The sequence below is a fragment of the Panulirus ornatus genome, chromosome 26 (genome assembly GCF_036320965.1).
Source record: "Panulirus ornatus isolate Po-2019 chromosome 26, ASM3632096v1, whole genome shotgun sequence".
Lineage (NCBI taxonomy): Eukaryota > Metazoa > Arthropoda > Malacostraca > Decapoda > Palinuridae > Panulirus > Panulirus ornatus.
In genome coordinates, this window is record NC_092249.1 from 6,995,150 (window position 1) to 7,015,507 (window position 20,358).

The window sequence follows — 20,358 nt, forward strand, 5'->3', positions numbered from 1 at the left end:
CAGCGATAGATAATACAGCTTGGGAAGATATAACTAATATTGCTATATTGATTTAGATCAATGGAGGCAAATATGTATAGTTTGGCATAGAAGGATAGAAAAAAAATAATGGATAAATATAAGTGTGGGATGTTAATGAGATGTGAAGATATTAAGAAAAAGGAAGATAAATTAGTTTGAAGATTTTTTTTTAGGTGTATGTAGAACCTAAGACATAGATTGGCAAATGAAAATACATGTCAGTATTCTATAAGGTGATGGAGGAGAGAAATAGATAGATGGATTAATGGAGATAAATATAACTTATTTTTAGTCTTAGGGATTGATTAAGAGATATATATTTTATCCATGTTGAAGGCTCCAGACATAGACAAAAGTCCATACATCAAGGCCAGGCCTTAGTTGAAATACAGAGACAATTATGAAAAGGAAAAAAAAAAAGAAAAGACAAGGGAAAGTATTTACGAATTTTGGAGAAAATGAAAAAAATGTCTTTTAAAATGTTCCAAGTCATAGTTACTGGGAAAGACACTTAACGAATCAATTTGGTGTGAAAAATGGAAACAGAAAAAGGATAAAGATCTTTTATAGGTGTGCAAGGCCATGCTGAGGATGGATATGAGTGAACCACCCAATAGAAATGGTCATTAAATCAACGATATGAGATAGACAAAATAGATAGATTGATAGACAGGTGGATAAATAGACAGGTGGATAGATAGACAGATGGATATAGATAGATGGATAGATATAAGGTGGATATAGATGGATGGATAGATAAGATAGGATGGATACTCTTGTAAAAATCAAGAAAAGGATGGCTATAGATCACCAGAGGTAGCACATAATAGCATATATCTACAATGAGCGAAAAACGCATGTGATGTATGCTAGCAGTTGTATGAAGTATGCTAGCTACTGCAGGATGTATGTTAGCAACTGTATGATGTATGCTAGCACTGTATGATACGTGTTAGCACTCTGGTGTATGCTAGCAACCTATGATACATGCTACACTGTGTGATGTACGCTAGCACTGTTTGATGTATAATAGCACTGTATGATACATAATAGCACCGTGTGATGTATCCTAGAACTGTGTGATACATACAAGCACTGTGTGATGTATGCTAGCACACTATGATACATACTAGCACTGTGTGATGTATACTAACATTCTATGACACATATTAGCACAATGATGTATGCCAACACTGTATAATACATGACAACTGTGTTATGTATACTGGCACTTTGTGATGTATCCTAAAATTGTATGATACATCCTAAGACTGTGTTATGGATGCTATATCTCATTAAATACTGTACGGCTAGCAGCAAAAAGCGACAGTACATTTCAGTGCGCTGAAATGTCTTCGCTGACCTGACCCTTCGCTGGCCATGTTCGCTACCTCATGTCTAACATAGATATTGGGTGTGCGACTAAAATGTCTTCGCTGAGCTAACTCTTCGCTGGTCATGTTCGCTACCTCGCACCCAATAGAGATACACGAGCGTCCAATGAAAATGTCTTATCTGAGCTGATAGTTCGCTGCTCATGTTCGCTACCTCGTACCCAAAAGAGATACAAGCGTGCGCTGAAAATGTCTTATCTGAGCTGGTTATGTTCGCTAACTCGCACACAAGAGAACTACAAGCGTGCGCTGAAAAGGTCTTATCTGACTGATTGTTCGCTGGTCATGTTCGCTACCTCGCACCCAACAGAGCTACAAGCGTGCGCTGGAAAGGTCTTATCTGACTGATTGTTCGCTGATCATGTTCGCTACCTCGCACCCAATATAGCTACAAGCGTGCGCTGGAAAGGTCTTATCTGAGCTGATTGTTCGCTGGTCATGTTCGCTACCTCGCGCCTAACATAGCGACGGGTGTGTGGCTATGTTACCAACCACCCGACCAAAGTAAACAAATAAAAGCACCGACCGGGGGCCTTACCACAACAAACCCCTAGGCATTTAAATGGCCCGACCCGGCCTTTTAATGGCGTTTAAACCATAAAAAACGCCCAGATTTAAATGAGCCACGGAGTCTAGCTGTGGTACCAAGGCGTCAGATAAGACATAGCAGACAACAATATATTGAAGAACAGAGGCCAAGGGTTAAATAGGCGTTGGTGAGAGTAATTGCAGGTGTTTAAAGAGGTCATAAGGAGTTGATTGGTGTGATTAACGCACGGTGTCCTTTAAATTTAAGTGGTAGAGTAATTGTGGGTGTTTAATGAGGTCATGAGGCGTTAATTGGAGTGATTAACGCACGGTGTCCTTTAAAATTAAGTGGTGGTGAGAGTAATTAATGGTGTCTATTAAGGTCATGAGGCCTTAATTGATGATTAACGCACAGTGTCCTTTAAATTTAAGTGGTGATGAGAGTAACTGATGGTGTCTAATAAGTCATGAGGTGTTAATTGGTATGATTAACGCACGGTGTCCTTTAAATTTAAGTAGTGTTCTGATACGTTAGCATATCTTTGTCTTATTTACTTAGAATATGACCAAAAAATAACCCGCAACAACATAGTATGTGTTGTAGGGACATGTTATACCGTAATTAGCATAATGAAGAAACTTAGAAATAATGTTATAGTTGATAATGGAGCAAAATAGATAAATTAGAGGGAAAGATATATAGCAAGCCCACCTTATTTTACCTTTGATTATCATTGACTTTATTCTGCTATGATAGTACATTTTGTAGATAATGAAAAAATGGTGGGGTAATATAAGGATTAATTTTAATTTGTTATCTATCATTAACATTATAGTCGGGAGGGATATGAAGCTTAGGGTGAGATATAATGTTAATGTTAAAAGACATATAGAAGTAAATCATCAAAGCCCATGAAAACCTTTTTATTATTTTATGTAAATTCTTGTAATGATGTGGAAGAATGCAGCATTGATAACACTGATACATATTAGCTATAATACTGAAAATCATGGTAAAATCTCTACTTGTCGGAAACGAGAAGTAAGATTTTCATGGATGTGATTGATTCCCACAAGTGTTTTATCTATGACTGTGGTTACTGACTCCATATTTCCCCTAATTTAAACTGCCCCCCCCACTTGTACAACCATAGGAATAGAAAAAAAATAGTGCAGTCGAGCCCTCCCAACATTTTTCTAGTCTTCCCACTATATATTGCTATTGCAAAAGAAAGTCAATGATAATTCAAAGTCAGATACCAGTATATGGTGCCCTTAAAGTAAATCTTCAAAAAGGAAAATGTCTATATCTCTATATCTGTGATGCCTGTTACCTCCAGAAACTTTCATCCAAGGGGTGGTTATGGCAATAAAGTCTCCACTTATCACACTTGCTTCCCTTGCAGACTCTATTTCACGCAATCTTCCACCATTTCTTTCTCCAGTACTCTTCCGCTGTACTTCTCCATGTCATGGGTGGTCTTCCTCTCATACTCTCCTCGTAAACTCCCCTCTCTTGCATTCTTTCCATGTGCCCAAATTACTTCAATGTATTATGTTTCACCCACTCTACCACTTCACACTTCATTCCCTTTGCATTCCCTGCCATACCAAATTTCTCATACATCCCCTCATTTCTTTTTTCATTCCATTTAGTCTTAGCACATGCTACTCGTAAATAGCTCATTTCCATAGCATGGATTCTTGACCAGTTTGACTCACTCCATGTCCATCTTTCAACTGGATAGGTTGGTTGAGAAGATGCTGTTGTTCCTTATCCTTTCTTCACTTACATACGTGCACCTCTACCCTTTATTATTCTGTTAAGGAGACAGTCCAATGACTCTTCTACCCTGTACTTCTTGCTCCTTTATCTCTCCTTTCCTATCACCAAACGTACCCAAAATAGCTTCTAAATACTTAAATTTTGCCACCTCTTCCTGTCTTTCTGCCCCCACATCTCTAAAGCTGCATAATATACTTTCTCTTTTACACTATAGGGCTTTGGAAAAGCTATTCTTTCACCCTGTTTCCATTTAAACTCCTAAAATTTTACTTGCATTTTTTCTAAAATTTCATCTAATTTGATTTCTCTATCAGCTTCTTAGCAATCTGCTTTTACATTTTATATTCTTCCCTCCTCCTTTGCTGAACTTCCACTAATATATTAATGCTGAGCCATCTACCGTATTCCTTTTATCCTCCTCCACAGCATTTATAATCTTATCTGTCCACCAAGCATTTTCCCTTTTATCCTTATATCCCACAACTCTGTGTCTAACTACTAATTCTACAACCTTGAACAGTCTGTCTCTAAACACTGAAAGCCTCATTCACACATGATTATCTCCTCATTTACTGCAACTTTCATTTAAACATTGTCACCCCTCTTTCATACACTTCCTTGAATTCTTTGCAATTTATCTCACTTGCCAACACTTTCACCTCTCCATTCTTCCATACACCATATCCCCACCTCTACATATCCCCACCTCCACATATCCTCACCTCCACATATCCTCACCTCCACATATCCTCACCTCCACAAGAATTGTGAAATGGCTCAAATCTTCAAAGAAGCCACTCACACCTCTAGCATCTGGGACAATCTTTCTTAACCTTTCATTCAATTCATTTATACATGGTCAATCAAACCCTTTTGCTCTTTTTCCCATCATTTCTCATTTGTGTATATCTGTGGATCACCTTGTGCTGAAAAAAGATGTTTGCAAGAAATAAAACCTCTCTCAGAACAGGCATCTACAAGATAACCTCCATTCTCATTTATTCCAGGCATTCTCCATTTACCAACTATCATGCCATTGTCATGACATCCAACATTTACACTCATATCACCCATTACAACCACCTTTCTCTCCTTCTTAGTCATACAGATTTGACCAGAAATGCTTCATTTCAACCTTACATTGCAGTGTCTTCATATTCATGTGTGCATATATACACATCTTGTATTCTTCACAATTCTAGTCTTTCCTTTCACCCACTCTATTCTTGATCCATTCCATCCATGCCTGTGACACTCTCCCATACTCTCAGTGATACCACAGTTGCACTTCGTTCTTTCCTTCTTCCCTGATAATTTTCATTTACTTCCATCCATAAAAACTCCTTCCACACCCCACCACAAATTGCATTCATGATTTCTGTTTTCACCCCAAACATCCTGACCAAAGGCATAGGTTTCCTTGATCCCAGTATATCCAAATTATAATATTCATATTTCTCCAGAGGCTCCCTCCTTTCACTTTCACCAGTCATCCCATTAACATTATATTTTAACATCAATTAACATTATATTTCAACATTATATTTTTGTTCTTACCCTTCACTGTATTTAATTCTATTATATATGCTATATACAAAAATCGTATGGAAATGTTTCCTAAAGATTTCCCAATTGTTTTTGAGTTCTTTCATTACACGCTGTTCCTTTTGCTTTACCAATAATATGGCAATGGAGAAAACTGTAGAATGTGTGAATACTATACTGAAACAGTCATACCATCAAACAGAAATGGATATTCACCAGGTCAGAACACCAGCAAATCATTATCATAGTCACAGAGCCAGAGGGGATATATACTTCTGTTTCTGTGATAGTACTATTAATGATTCCCTGTTTTCTAGTTATGAATATCATTTATTTTGGATTATATCTGTTGTATGGAGTGATCCCAGAATTTTCTAGTGATTCTATAGCCACAATTACTGACCTGCTCTAGTATTTCAACAGCTTGTAGATTACTTCATTAGTTAAATACGTATGTATAAAGTAGCCTTACAAGAAGCTAATGGCTCATTCTGTACTACAATAAATTAAAAGCAGCTAGAATTACCTTCACTCCATGTAAATTAGTTTTCCCTCATTTAACAGAGATGTCGAACATGGGCGTAGACAAGGTAGCACTTGCACCCTCCAAATCCTGGGATCTGCCTCTTGCTGCCATCTTTTGTATTGCTATTGCAGTTTATGTTGTCCTCATTATCATTGGTAAGTTAATTGTAGTACTGAATAATACCATATGTGACCTGTCTTTCATACTTTTGGTAGATCAGCACTTACCTTATTCACCTGCCCAAGGAAAGCTTTCTTTGGAGCTGCTGCAGCACACAGAAAGCTCACTTCATCCACAGGGTGGGACCACAGGTCAAGGTCAAGAAGTGGGGTGATGTGTTTGCCTGTAAGAAGAGAAAACAGGACAATTAAGAAGTGTTCATTGTCTTCAAAATGGAAGTTGCATTTTGGGTATAACAAATGATGTGCTATGCACCAAAACCACAGCCTCCTGTCCACAATCAGGACCCACAGATATTTCCATGGTTTCCCTCGGCTGTTTCATATCCCATGGTTCAGTCCGTTTACTGTTAGGTGTTACTGGAATTTGACTGCTTGAATTTACACTGAGTGAAAAGTTACCTTTGGTGAGGCTGTATCACTGGGAGTACTGTCTTATCAAAGAACTTCTAACTTCAAAGGACACTTATATTTTCCTTCTACTGGAAGTAGCTCAGCCTTGGGCTGCAGGGGCCTTTAGAAAGGTCATGGACAACATCTCGAGTATTTCATAGAAATTGGTCCTGGGGTAAATATAAATAGGTATCTTTATGGGGCTACTGAAGCACTTAGGAAGCCAGCCATGTCCACCAGGCAGGGCCAAAGGTCATAAAGTGTAGTGATATTGTGTGTGTGCATCAGTGTGGTAAGTGTTGGACAATTGAGCATTATGTGCTCAGTGTCTTCATTGCAATAGTTGCATTGTTGCCATGAAGGGTCTTGGGGTGTTTTGAATGTGTGTTTAGTATCAAAAGGCTAGTGATGTTCAGAGTGTAAATGGGAAAGTGTGACTCATTACTGGCTAGGTAGTGTAGTTTTAGATGGATGAATGTCTGGTGGATGATATTTAAGTCTGAGTTGAGGTGGTGGTTGTATAATGCTTGTCAGGTAATTTCAACCTGTGTCCGATTTGTAAGGTTGTGTTTGTTGGGGATGAGGGAATTCATGAGAAGAGGTTCCTGAAAGTTGCAGCCAGCTTAACCTTCTTAATTTTACTGGAGGGTTGGTGGCTGGTTTGCTTTTGTGAAGAATTAAGTGCTGAGCATGTTGAGATGGGACTTTATGGGAGGATGTGCATTTCATTGTGAAAGTGTTTAGTGTTTGTGGTTTCTTGGCTGCCAGTGATTGTTCTAAATGCTCAATTTTGTGTGGTTTGCAGCTTTGTTATATTTGCTGTTGAGGGGTGGATAGCTAGGCAAGGGAGGCATAGCTTAAGATAGAGGGAATTGATTATTTTCTGAGAATGCTAAGAGATTCATTTTCTTGTACAGATTTGGTACCAGCCAATGTCCTGAGGGCATTTACTTTGTTTATTGCTTTGATGTTGATGTTTTTGGCATGGGAAAAATGTCATATGTGTATCACATATGATTCCCTAGAATGGTTGGTATTTTGTTACGTACGAGTGATCTTCCATTCATGGTGACTGAAGGATTAAAGTTGGATATATATCAGACTGGGATTAAAAGATTGGTTAAGAGGTTTATGGAGTATGGAATCTTCCAACTTTCAATATCTTGTATTTCTATCATTCTTGTTTTTGAAGGTATTTATACCAGCCAGTCTAGCAATGAAATCTAAGATTTTATTGCTGTAGTGTAAAATTATCTTTCTCTGTTCTTAAGTCGATGATGTGGTTTGATAAACTGAATGTACTAGGTGCTTCTTTGGTGTATTTGATATAATGCAATGCATATTCTATGCTCCCATTCTTTTATTTCTTTGAAATGTATTCATTCAGCTTTAGACATAATGATTTTGAAAGTTTTGAGTATGAAAAATACTACATATGCCATCAGTTTATATTTTGTACTGCTTTGCAGGTTTAAGCATAAGACAGTGTTTTATGAAGAAAGGAATGTGTGGAGGGCAATGTCCCTATGTACCATGTTGTAATTGTGCGGAACTTGGATTGCTCTGTGCTCAAGCTTGCTGCAATTGTGGTACCAAGCCATCATGTTCTGCATTACTAGACTATTGCTGCAAAGGAGATCAGGTAAGATATATAACTGAGATTGTGCTTTTGTAAAGGCTTATGATAAGATATATTGAGAATATAGATACTTACCATGTAAGTATCTATGCTGAATTTTTTTTTTACTGTCTGATTCATAAATTTTCATCATTAAAAACATAATCAGATTCAGTTTGGTGTGTTTTTCATGTTTATCACTTAAGGCATGAGGATTTCTAATAGATTTTGTAAAACCCAATAATAGCAATCAAAAACAGTATACTAGGAAAGGTAATGGCAATAAGCAATATTTTTATACTAAGTATACTTAAGAAATGATATTAAGCAATATGTTTTATAGTGATTAATGAAGTATGGCATTTTTCCGTAAACACAGCAATAGTTTTTATAAAGGCCATTTGTGACTGACGGATATATCATATACTTTGGCTTTGAATAGGCATTGTGTGTTCTTGAGTCATGAAGAATACTAAACCAAAAGAGGAGCATTATGTATGAGCAGTTGAATAAATCTCATAAAAATCCTTCACCTTATGTGGTTCCTTAATTATACCATCAGGTGGAAGAAACTTTAAAAGACTGCATATTGATGCAGAAATAGTTTTTCTGCCCTAGTGCTAGACTGTCAGTAATTTAAAAGAATTATTGGCTTTAGCAAGACTAAAAAGTGACATCTGAAAGATAATAAACAAATGGTGATGAAAATCCTATGAAGTGATGTAGACATTATAAGAAATATTCAAATACAATTTTGGCAATGAATAAGCAAATTGTATGAGTAGATGAATTAAGTGTATAATTGAATAATGACATTAATATGTTTAATATCCCTTTACATCAATTCCCTTCCATGGCAATCCTACCCATCCTTCCTGTCATTCTCACATCGTTATTATGTTCTGTCCCTCCTTGCCAGTGTCCAGCTACAGCACACTTAGTTTCATGAGGTTACACAGAACTAGAACAATTAGTTTAATGGCAAGAAATGGTGTATATTCTAAATCAATCAATTTCACCACTTTAGCATTATAGAATGATAAAGATGATATGCACTTGTAGAATTAGGGGATATATTCCAAACCAACCAATTTTACCTCCATAGCCTCAAAGAATGATAACAAAATATATGATATACTCTCTTAGAATTAACCTAAATAACCTAAAACACAGCTATTTGTTAAGTGAATGAGGTATATGACATAAAAATAAAATTCACAGTATTGATATCCACAAAGCCAAGTGCATGTAAAGGTGGGTACCGAATCATACCGTGTGTCATGTTATAGTATATCCCTCTGAATCTATGATGCTTTAGTCTTAGTTTAACTATTCTTGCAAAATATTTTCCCAGAACCTAGGTAAAAGATCATGGAAGCTGTGACAGTGAACTGCTTGCAAAAAGCAGCTTCAGTAGCATTTGACGCAAAATTTGTAAACATCAAATTAAGATCCACTGAACTCCTGGAGTTTATTGTATCCTTACCAAGCTCCACTCATCTATGTAAATTCCTTCTCATCCATATCAGCTTTCGGTTATCCATATTAAGTCTTCCTGATCTATGTCAAATTTCTAATGAAACTTGGAAAGTTTCATTCACTTTCGTTAAGTTCAACCCATTCCTTCAACACTTTACCCATACCTATCAAGTTCTACCACATTCCAGCCAAAAATAACCCACTCCCTCTAAGTCCCACTCATTTCTATTAAGCCAACTTTATCTCGTAGTTCCACCCATGTTAACTAGTTCCCACCCCTCATTCATCTTTTCTAAATTATATCCAACTCTGTCGAGTTGTTAATGTATCCCTGCTAGTCCTTTTCCTCCCTAACAAGTTTTGGTCATCTTTAACAGGTTTCCCACCCCTGCCATGGTTTACCCATTCCTGGCAAGTTTCCGGTCAATTCTACCAAGCGCTGAAATGTTACATCTGCACCATATGTATATGCAAGACTGAATTGCAAAGCGTACAAATTTGTAAATGTGAAGAAAGTAATTTCTACTGAGAAAGAGATTGAATTTTCAGTTAAAAACAAGTAGAAAAGCACTGGATTCCTGAAATGTCTGAACAGTTTACAGGCAGAATAGTATATGTGAAACAGAAAATGAATCAGGACTCAGCTGTACTTAACCTTTAAGTCCCACTCAATCCTTCCAGGCTCCATCCAATTCTGCCATATCCTACCCATTCCTCCAGAATTTCAACTATTAGCCCTAAGTCCTGCTCATTTCTGTAATACCATCTTTTGCCTACTAGCAAAGTTGTCCTGTTTCCTTCCATATCAAACCCATCCTACCCATCAATACTTATTTCAACTCTTCTGTCAAGTCCCACTCATATCTGCTTAGTCCCTTTCATCCTTTCCAAGCCTTACCCACCTCCGTCATATCCCCATAGGTTCCTCGTAGAAGCTCCAAATCACACTTGTCCTGTTAAGTTTCACCTACCCACATGAAGCCCCTCTTATTACTGCCGAGTTCCTTACATTTAAAAAGAGATTGAAGACAACTTCGCTGTCATTGATTACTGAATTGTCTTCCAGGGATGCAGTTGCCTTCATTTAGAATGCTGTGAGATGTGCACAGACTGCTCAAGGTGGAACATTTGTGAAGACAACTGTTGCCAGGATTTTTGCAGTTCCCTTAGCAGTTGCTGCTCAGCTCCTTCTATCTGTAGTACCAAACCACTTTGTGATTGCACTAGCTGCTCTTGTTCCTGTACTGCACCAGAGTGTTCTACTATTAATTGCTTTTGCTGTGAAATTACTATCAAGGGACGTGGTCCTCAGGAAGATAGATAATTAAAGGAACCATGCAGGTTTGAGTTTGACCATTTCAACTTTATGCTGGAATTGTGTTCGGCATTGCCATTACAATGCATTTCATGCATTTCATTCATGGGAATAACCACTCCATGGTCACTTCACAAGTGCAAGGCAGTGTTCGTATGGACTTTGTCCTAAAAATGTTTTAGATATGAAAACCATGAGGACTTTGTCTTAAATACATTTGTGGACTTTGTCCTAGGTTCAAGAAGCCATATCATTAATTGCCTTCTTAATGAAGATGTGATAGGAGCAACTATTAAATTTGGCAATATAACATATAGGTTTTTAGCAAGATTGCTGAAAACTTCATGAGTGAGAAAGATGAACAAGAAAGTGTTCATGATATTTTATCTAGAATAGTAAATTAATTATGTAAAGTTGATTAATTAACTTCCATTCCCACAACCTCTATTCGCAAGTTCTTAAAAAAAAAAGATTGCTTCCAATCTCTAGTCATTTCTCTGATGTCCTCACCTAAATTGCCCAGAGCCCACCCAAGTCACCTCTCTCACAACATCTGTTCATTTTTTCTGTGGCCTACCTCCTCCCAGTACCCTCAAATGTACTGCTGTATATCTTCTTGGTCAACAAATCATCTGCCATACATATTACTTGACTGAACCATCCTAAAAGCCTTTCATCCATGTGCCTTTTTAGTGATTTCTTCATACCACATATCCTTTTCATATCTGAATTCTTACCAAAGTACATATCACCACTGCTCCTATTTTTTTGATTTATTTTCAAAACTCAGAGCCATTTGAGTCTTAGAAATAAAGTGATTGGAAAAGTACTTATTGATTGCAGAAAATAGAGATATGAGGTTCAAGTCTTCATCATGATATCAGTGTCCTTTAGAAAGGATCTTTTATTTTTGTTATAGCAAAAACAAAGAAATTGTGCATACAATCTGAACTGCACAAAACAGATTGGTGCTTCCACACCCAGAGGGATTCCTAGATCTTCAGTAACTTAGAACATGCTAAAGAAACTACAGCAAGGGCTTAGTTTCCCAACCACTGTAATACAGTGTTGTGTTACACAATTCACAGTATAAAAGTGGCTCGTTGAAGGGGCAGCTATGTATGGGACTCATGTTCAGTATGCTCAAAAATGTTGAGATAGGATTACTAGTAACAGTGTACAAAAGAAAAAGAAATTAAGAAACATTCCTATATGTGGCAATGATCCCCAACACGCAGCCAAGTGTTCACTGAACTTTTCAGTGCAGAAATTTATGTGGCACATCAAGACCAGATGTTTTACCCTTTAAAATACGGAGAATCTCACAGCAAAGTTATGGTGTTTTGTGGGACTATTAAGATAGAAGCCAAGGCTTTTCTTTCTAAGGAACAGCAAATAGACTCAAGCTTTTCTCTTGAAAAACACTGTCCAGTTCAGCAAACTTGCTGGTAAGCTATGCAAAAGTGACATTGCTTGCATTCTTACAATTGCTGATGGTTCCTGTGCTACATTAGTATGCAAGTTAAGGTATCATTGGGTCTATTTGTTTTGTGGGCTTTACCAGATTTTGCTTGCTTGTGGTTCCACTACAAGGAGATAATTACCTTTGACGATGCTGTATCATCAGAGTACAGTTTCATCTGAGAACTTCTTGCTCCAAAGGTGTCCATCCTTTCCATGCTAGTGATTGTAGCCAAGCCTGAAAGCTGCAGGAACCCCTGGAAAAATGACCTTGGGTTATATAATGATATTGATATTGATAGAATAATGATAATAATAAGAATAATGATAATAATAACATTCTTCGTCTCTTTCCTGGTGCTACTTTGCTGATGTGGGGAAACAGCGATTAAGTATAACAAATAGAATAATAATGATAATAATAATGATAATAATACAACTAAGTATACAGTTGGGAATGGGTAATATCATATGGTTTCCTACACATTGGCCACAATGGGGTTTACTGCCACTTTATTTCAAGAATAGTTCCGCAGAGTTTTGTGTGTCTGCACCTATTAGAGACAGGCAGACTTGTTTATGAAGGTGGATTGTTACTCACCTTGGAGAACACCTCTCAGCATAATGTAGATGATTAACAATTTTGTGATTCTGGTTATATTCACATCTTCCATGTACTACACGTAACCTCATTCAGCAAATGAATCATGGATTACATCATGCCATGTAAACAGCTAATAAAAGAACGTCCCTAATGACAGACAAGAATAGAACACATGGTAAGGTAGATTTGACAGTGGCTTTTGATTTGAAGGTAGCGATCACCTATCTAGTCTACTGCCAATAAGACATTGTACATATCATTTTAGTCAGCAGTTGAAAGCAGCTTTTGGTGGAATGTTCGTTATGAGTGGGAAGAGTTTTCCTATCTTTTGTATGTGTGGCTCAGGCTTTCTTTAGTATAGTTTGTGAAAGATATTTTTACAGAGGAAGTAGAGAAATGGTTGCATCAGAATGATGACACCATTTGGCTGCCTTTTCCAAACCAGTTTTGGTCTTTGATAAAAGTAGGTTTTCAACCCATCACCTTGACTAGAAAAAGATGTCAGTGTATGCCACTTCCCATGCTTAGGAGAGTCTTAGACAAGTTATGCAGTTTTATAATCATGCTTGAATGGAGCAAACTTTTCACATGAATCGAATATCTAAGTTCAGTGAAGTAGAAAAAATTATGGCTACTATATCACTGCAGTGAAACTGAAACTTCTGAAGATCTTTAACTTCTCTAATGTCTCAAATCTAAGTCAAGCAAGCCTCTACTTTTTCTCCTGTGGGCATTATAGCTGTACATTTTGTGGTCATGGTGTAATTATTAGAGACTCACTGAGACTATATTTCTGAGCAGTAATGTTCTTTCTGCAGCACATATTATTTGCACATTGAATCTCGGGCAGTTAGATCATTACTTAATTTAATTTAGCATTTAATAGGATGTTATCATAACTAGTGTAATTAGTAAGAGATTATCCACCCTCTTCCCTTTTCCTTACTTAAGGTGTGCTAAAGCAACTGTAACTATACTGAACTATATTTTGCACTACAATGATCTGTTTGATGTACATATTAAAACAGTGATATAGTAGAGTGTACCATAATTTGATAAAGAAAAATTCAACTTTTAATAGAGGTTTTACCCTAGAGAAATACAGTATCTTTTCTTATGAACTGTTTTTTTTAGGAAGAGCATCTATAAAATATGTCTCTTACTCAAGGATTGTAACTTTTCATCTATCTGTCTAGTACAGTATTATGTTTCAGGATGACCTGGTGGTTAAGTTTTTAAACCACTTGGCAGATAAGTCCCGTGTTTAGGTTTTGACTCCCACTTATTCCCATTTTCAAAGGTGTGCTCTAGTTCGTGGCCAGGCCTTGAATGAAAAGAAAGAGGGCATTAAAGTGGAAAGGCAGGATATAAAAAAAGGAAGATAGGTGTATGATTTCTGTAAGAAAAGTGATGCCCATTCCCTCTAGGAACTTCCGTCAAGGTGATGGCCATAGCAAAAGAGTCTCCAGTACTCTTTCACTCCATTTCCTCATGTCACATGTGGTCTTCCTCTCTTACCAATCCCTTTAATATCATTATCGTACAGTCTTCTTGTAAACACCCCAGCTTGCATTCTTACCCCATGCCCAAACCACCTCAAAATATTACGTTTCACTCACTCTACCATTCCCTGCCATACCACATCTCTCATACACCCCTTATTTCTTTCTCCATTCCATGCAGTCATACCACATGCTCCTCCAAAAGAGCTCATTTCCACAGCCAGGATTCTTGACCACAGACCATGTCCATGTTTCGGCTGCATAGATGAAGGTCGGGAGGCCTATGCTGTCATTTAACCCTTTCTTCACTTCCATACTTACACCTATATGCTTCATTATTTTAATAAGGGACCCATTGACTTTTGTCCTGTACTGCTCTTTCCTTTATCTCTCCTCCCATATCACTAAACTTACCCAAGATAGCTCCTAAATGCTTAAATTCTCTATATTCTTCCATTCATTTCCCCCTCTCCTATATCTATAGCACAATTTATGACACTGTCTTCTTTCTCTCTGTGTGGTTTTGCCAAGTGTATTCTTTCTATGCTTTCAGTTTCTTTTCAGAGACTATTACTTGACTTTTACTAGCATTTACTTTCAGTCACAAATCTTCACTCTTCACTTTCAATGAACAGCATGATAACATCTGCAAACAGGCTCGTTACCAGCCACCATACCTCTCTGCCACACTCCAACTCTGCATCCCGTTTCCCAAGTTTTGCTTTCACCTCTAGCATTCCATCCATGTATGTGTTAAAAAGCCATGGCGACATCACACTGCCCTGCCTCACACCCACATGTATACCAGGACCTTTGATCTACTCTCCATCCATTCTAACTCAAACATTTGCTACTCTGTAGAAGGCTTTCACACCATCTAACAATTGTTCCCCCTACGTCATATATCCTTAACTCATTCCAGAAAATGTACCACTTGACTCTCTCATATGCTTTCTCCAGATCTATTAAAGGTGCATATGACTTCTTACCTTTTGCTTGGTACTTTTCCATAGACATTTGCATCCCAGAAATCTGATGCAATACATCCCCTACCTTCCCTTAAAAAACCCTTACTCTCCACTTATTCTGCATTCAGTCACTTCCATTACTTGATCATTGAACACTCTTGCATACACATTTTATGGTATACTTAACAGATTCATTCCCCTATAATTAATGCATACATCTTTAGCACCTTCATCTTTGAATAAAAGAATGATAACAGGTTTCACCCAATCCTCAGGCACAACATTCTGTTTCCTGGCTAAATTACACATCAATTGCATCCATTCTGTCACAATTTCTCCTCCATTCTTGAGCATTTCAACCATAATCCTATCCACTCCAGATGCCTTTTCTACCTTTAGCATCATCATCACCCTTTTTAACCTCCCTTCTTGTGATAGACCCTTGCACTTGTATCCTTTTCCTTTTATCCTCCATACTCTTGCATGTAATGCATGTAACAACTGCTGCCTCACCCTCTCCCACATTCATCAGTTCTTCAAAATATTCTTTTCATCTTCCTTTCTCTTTATCCTTTTGATTCACAAACTCTTTTTGGTTCAGTAGCTCCCTTTCCTTACCTTTCACATTAAGGTTTCCACTCTTACATTCACCTCTTTCCTTTTTCACTCCTTCCAGTACTGTTTCTTATTTTCCCAAAACATCCCACTCAGCTTTCTCCCAGTATCTTCACATACTCTTTCTTTGGTCTCCTGACTTTAGAATGCTTAAGCATATATTTGTATTGTTACTGCTAGATCTCTGTCGTTAGGTAGCCATAGTGCTTTAGGAAGGTTGTATGTATACCACCCTGTTTTAAATATGTATAGTAGCACACATAAGAAATAAATGAATTATCTTAACATACATTCATGTATTGGTAACTCCTCAGGTTTTAAGATTTGTGTAGTCAACCAAGGGTGTTGTGATGGCTTCCTTTGCTGCTCTCTTTGAAATGAGCCAGTATATACAGTGCTTTGAATGTGTCAAAATTAACTAAATAATGTATACAATATGTTTGTTGTCATTTATTGAATCATCTTGATGTATATATATCTATCCTAACATCACAAAAGCTGTGCACTAATAAAGCATAATATATGGTTGATAAATTTCTCTTGACTTTCATTTCATGATTAAGATATAACATGTACGAGTATGTAGAGTACAAATGGCTTCAAGCAGCATCAACACCCCTCCTTCTCCCATACTAGGGGCAGCAGACTTCAACAAAGCATTTAACACTGTTCTCCTTACATATCCTCACACAAAAGATAGTTGACACAACCCCTCAAAATATTGACAGAAGGTGGTTAGCCAAGTTCGTAGCTGGCTGTCGTGTGAGAGTCATTCACAGTGGCTTCACCACTAAAATCCATAAGCTCTGCAATGGAGTTGCTCAAGGAACAGTTCTGCCTCCAGTTCCTTTCAGTATTTTCCTACTTGAATTTCTATCATCATCTACTGCCACAGTGTGAAGGTTTCCTCATTACATACAATCTTACTATCACATAATAGCACCCAGATAAGCAGCAACAAGTATGCAACACTTCATCGCACACATGGAGCACTGGCTTACCCAAAACAGAATGTCTGCATCTCCAAAGATGTCATCACTGATGCTTTTAAGCCTAAACGAGCATGATTCCCCCCCCTGCATCCACCAGTCACCTTGAATAGCCAGTGGCTCCCACCCAACACAACATTAGCTATTCTGGGCATCACATATGACACACACTTGACAATCACCACCACACCAAAAATATCAACACAAATGCAACAAACTAAGTGACTGACCTCAGGACACTCAAGTGGTATCAGATCTGAACATGAATAGGAATTGCTCGGTGTCTGTAACAGACAATTTATCCTCTGCATCCTACAGTATGCTTCACTCTGTCAAAAGCAAATATAACAAAGATGCAAACCACGCAAAACAGAGCACTTGAAATAAGAGGTGATTTTCTAGAAACTGCAAACATTTAACACTGACACCTTGATCAGCCCAATACAATACAACCATAATGTGTTCCGCACTCAGTTCTCTTATGTCAGCAATAGACCCTTCCCATCCAAACCCATCCATATATGACAGCTACTCCCAAATAGAAATTAAAGGCTTACTCCCACCTCACACTTCAGTATCCTGTACACACAGACACCCTACTTTCTCCTGCAAAAATAATACTGACAAAATATATACACCAAAATGAAGGACAAGCACACAGCACCATCTTACCAGGCATACAGCCATCAAAAGCCCCCACTTCTCAGATATATATTATCAACCTTTTCTCATGTATTATATAGACACTACCCTTCCCTAAAGAATTGCAAACACTTATTATATCATATCTCAAGACTCTTCATGCCACACAATACCACAGTGAAGACTCTCCCCATATAAACACATACATTAATAGACTTTATGACGTGTGTCCACCCAGTGGACGTGGCCAACTCCCAAGACGCTGCAGGAGCCCCAGTGAAGATAGGGACTCTTGGGCAAGAAACATGATGGTATATATATATATCATTTATATATTATTTATAATTACCTGCAGCCCAAATTGGAGGTGGAAAGATGGAGTGAAAAAGATTTTGTGTGATCGGGGCCTGAACATGCAGGAGGGTGAAAGGAGGGCAAGGAATAGAGTGAATTGGAGCGATGTGGTATACAGGGGTTGACGTGCTGTCAGTGGATTGAATCAAGGCATGTGAAGCGTCTGGGGTAAACCATGGAAATCTGTGTAGGTATGTATATTTTGCGTGTGTGGACGTATGTATATACATGTGTATGGGGGTGGGTTGGGCCATTTCTTCGTCTGTTTCCTTGCGCTACCTTGCAAACGCGGGAGACAGCGACAAAGCAAAAAAAAGAAAAAAAAAAAACCTGCAGCCCAAGGCTGCGCTACTTTCAGTAGCTGGGAAATGTGTAGGGTGGGAAGTTTGTTAAAAAAGGCCTCCTTAGTGATACACAGAGTAGGCAAAGCATTTTTCCATCATGGCTCAATCAATTAAGAATATATAAATGAAGAAATTATTGATGGTCTTATAATGCTGAATATAATAAATGCAAATGATTAATCAGTTTACTGATGGAGAAGGGAAGGCATACATTTCTTTTTTGAGTTGGTAAATACGTTGTTGGACAATTTTGCTCGAAAAAGGACTATTTTTTTTTTTCTGAATACTGAATTCTAATTAATGCTAATAATGTCAAAGTTGGTGACATCTATAATGTCGTCGGGCAAATACAAGGCTATGACAAATGTGTCAGGCACCAGTACCTCATATCCCCTAAGGGATAATTATCATAGATAATCATGATAGTTCAAGACATAGTTAAAGATAATTATAGCAGGTTAACTAAGCTAAAAACTATATGTATCGGCATGTATTCTAAGAAGCTTGACTCAACACTATAATACTTTAGTTACCTTTTACCTTCTTATAGCTACGTTTTCTCTCACTGCTTTATAGACCACAACCATTTTCTATGGTTCAGACTATAATAAAGGGGACTCTATAGAAATGTCTCCTTTTTTTTTCTGATATTTGTATTGGATATTTTTGTTTGTATTTGCAAAACGTAAGAATATATCGTAACCTTACCTTTTCTGACATTCACTTGTTTGTCGGGTCGGTAATTGCAGCAGGGAGGACATCGCCATCTTGAAGAAATTTCGGTAATAATACGAAATCTGGCGACAGTCTCAGAAGTCAACATCACATCCACTCCACGGGCAACGGAGGCCTAGATCGAGCTGTGATTGGTGGATCCAACTTCAAACCGACCAATTAATGTCCAGAGACGAACGCGCATGCGTCAGGCTCTTGAGCATGCGCACAACAGCCTAGGCACGAACCTACGAAAACACACAAGAGTTCTGTCAACTTAACAATATAGACTTAGGAAATATAATGATTTTCCAACAAAACTAATATAATTCCTTGGGAAAGGATTCATTGGAGGGAGAAATGGTATATGAAAAACGGTCTTAAATTGGACCTAAACTATTGACCCCACGACCTAAAATCCCAAATTCAATTGGCTATGAGATTATGAAATTATCTTGTCATCCCAATTTCATTTCTTTGGTTGTATATATATATGTGTGTGTGGAAAGAGGGATCACTCACGTAGGGAGAAGACGCGTGTGTTTCATAGTAAAGTAATTCCGTCGGTATTGTATGGATGAGAAGACGTGGGCTTTAGGAGTGAATGTTAAGGATGGGGTGGATGTGCTGGTAATGTAAAAGGCTAAGGACTTTATGCAGTTTGGGGGTGTGGGTTACTGATTGAATAGGAAATGATAGTGTGAGATTAGTGTAACTGCACGAGGAGTTTGAATTGGAGTGCAGAAGAGGGTGTGTTCTGAAGTGTGTGATTAGTGTAATTGCACGAGGAGTTTGAATTGGAGTGCAGAAGAGGGTGTGTTCTGAAATGGTTTGGAAATATGGGGAGGATGAGTGAGGAGAGTGACTAATTTTGGGGAAGCCAAAGAGGATGTAGTGAAAGGTGCCGTGAAGGCTCGGTTCCTAAATATGCAGGAGGGTGCGAGGCGTGCAAGGGATAGAGCGACTTTGAGGGATATGGTATACTGGGGTCGTGCTCAAGGGTCGTACCGTCGTGCTCAAGGGTCGTACCGTCTTACTCAAGGGTCGTATACCGTCGTGCTCAAGGGTCGTACCAGTCGTGCTCAAGGGTCGTACCGTCGTGCTCAAGGGTCGTACCGTCGTGCTCAAGGGTCGTACCGTCGTGTTCAAGGGTCGTATACCGTCGTGCTCAAATATAGCATCACAAAATTATACATTTAATCACACACACAATCATATATATATATATATATATATATATATATATATATATATATATATATATATATATATATATATATACACATATATGAACAAACTTCTAAATACAATGATCATTACCGTTCGTAACTTTAACCCTCCATATTTTTCATATATACATTCACTCAATTGAAAAAATTAT

The 20,358-nt window shown here is 37.8% G+C and overlaps 1 protein-coding gene and 1 long non-coding RNA gene across 4 annotated transcripts in view; one reads left to right on the forward strand and one right to left on the reverse strand.

Moving 5' to 3' along the window:
• Positions 1-1,835: 1,835 nt before the first annotated feature.
• Positions 1,836-16,472, forward strand: LOC139757437 (uncharacterized). 3 transcript variants are annotated; one of them, XM_071677956.1, is made up of 4 exons: positions 1,836-2,147; positions 5,839-5,955; positions 7,842-8,014; positions 10,536-16,472. In XM_071677956.1, the coding sequence occupies exons 2-4, from the start codon at positions 5,841-5,843 to the stop codon at positions 10,791-10,793; spliced, it is 546 nt and encodes a 181-aa protein (XP_071534057.1). In that variant the 5' UTR covers positions 1,836-2,147; positions 5,839-5,840; the 3' UTR covers positions 10,794-16,472. The 3 variants fall into 3 exon arrangements, with proteins under 3 accessions (XP_071534057.1, XP_071534056.1, XP_071534058.1); XM_071677955.1 differs by having other exon boundaries at positions 1,842-2,131; XM_071677957.1 differs by having other exon boundaries at positions 1,843-2,131; positions 9,847-10,560.
• Positions 12,385-20,358, reverse strand: part of LOC139757438 (uncharacterized) — a 57,431-nt gene continuing 49,457 nt past the window's right edge. Inside the window, exons 2-3 of the long non-coding RNA XR_011714628.1 lie at positions 18,972-19,225; positions 12,385-12,502 (exon numbers count right to left, since the gene is read on the reverse strand). This is a non-coding gene — a long non-coding RNA (uncharacterized lncRNA). The remainder of the gene's footprint in view (positions 12,503-18,971; positions 19,226-20,358) is intronic.

Bases quoted from the DNA above. Each gene is read 5' to 3' on its own strand.
- LOC139757437 (XM_071677956.1), top strand. From the start codon at position 5,841: ATGTCGAACATGGGCGTAGACAAGGTAGCACTTGCACCCTCCAAATCC. The intron at 5,956-7,841 runs GTAAGTTAATTG...ACTGCTTTGCAG, and splicing joins TGTTGTCCTCATTATCATTG to GTTTAAGCATAAGACAGTGT. The intron at 8,015-10,535 runs GTAAGATATATA...ATTGTCTTCCAG, and splicing joins ATTGCTGCAAAGGAGATCAG to GGATGCAGTTGCCTTCATTT.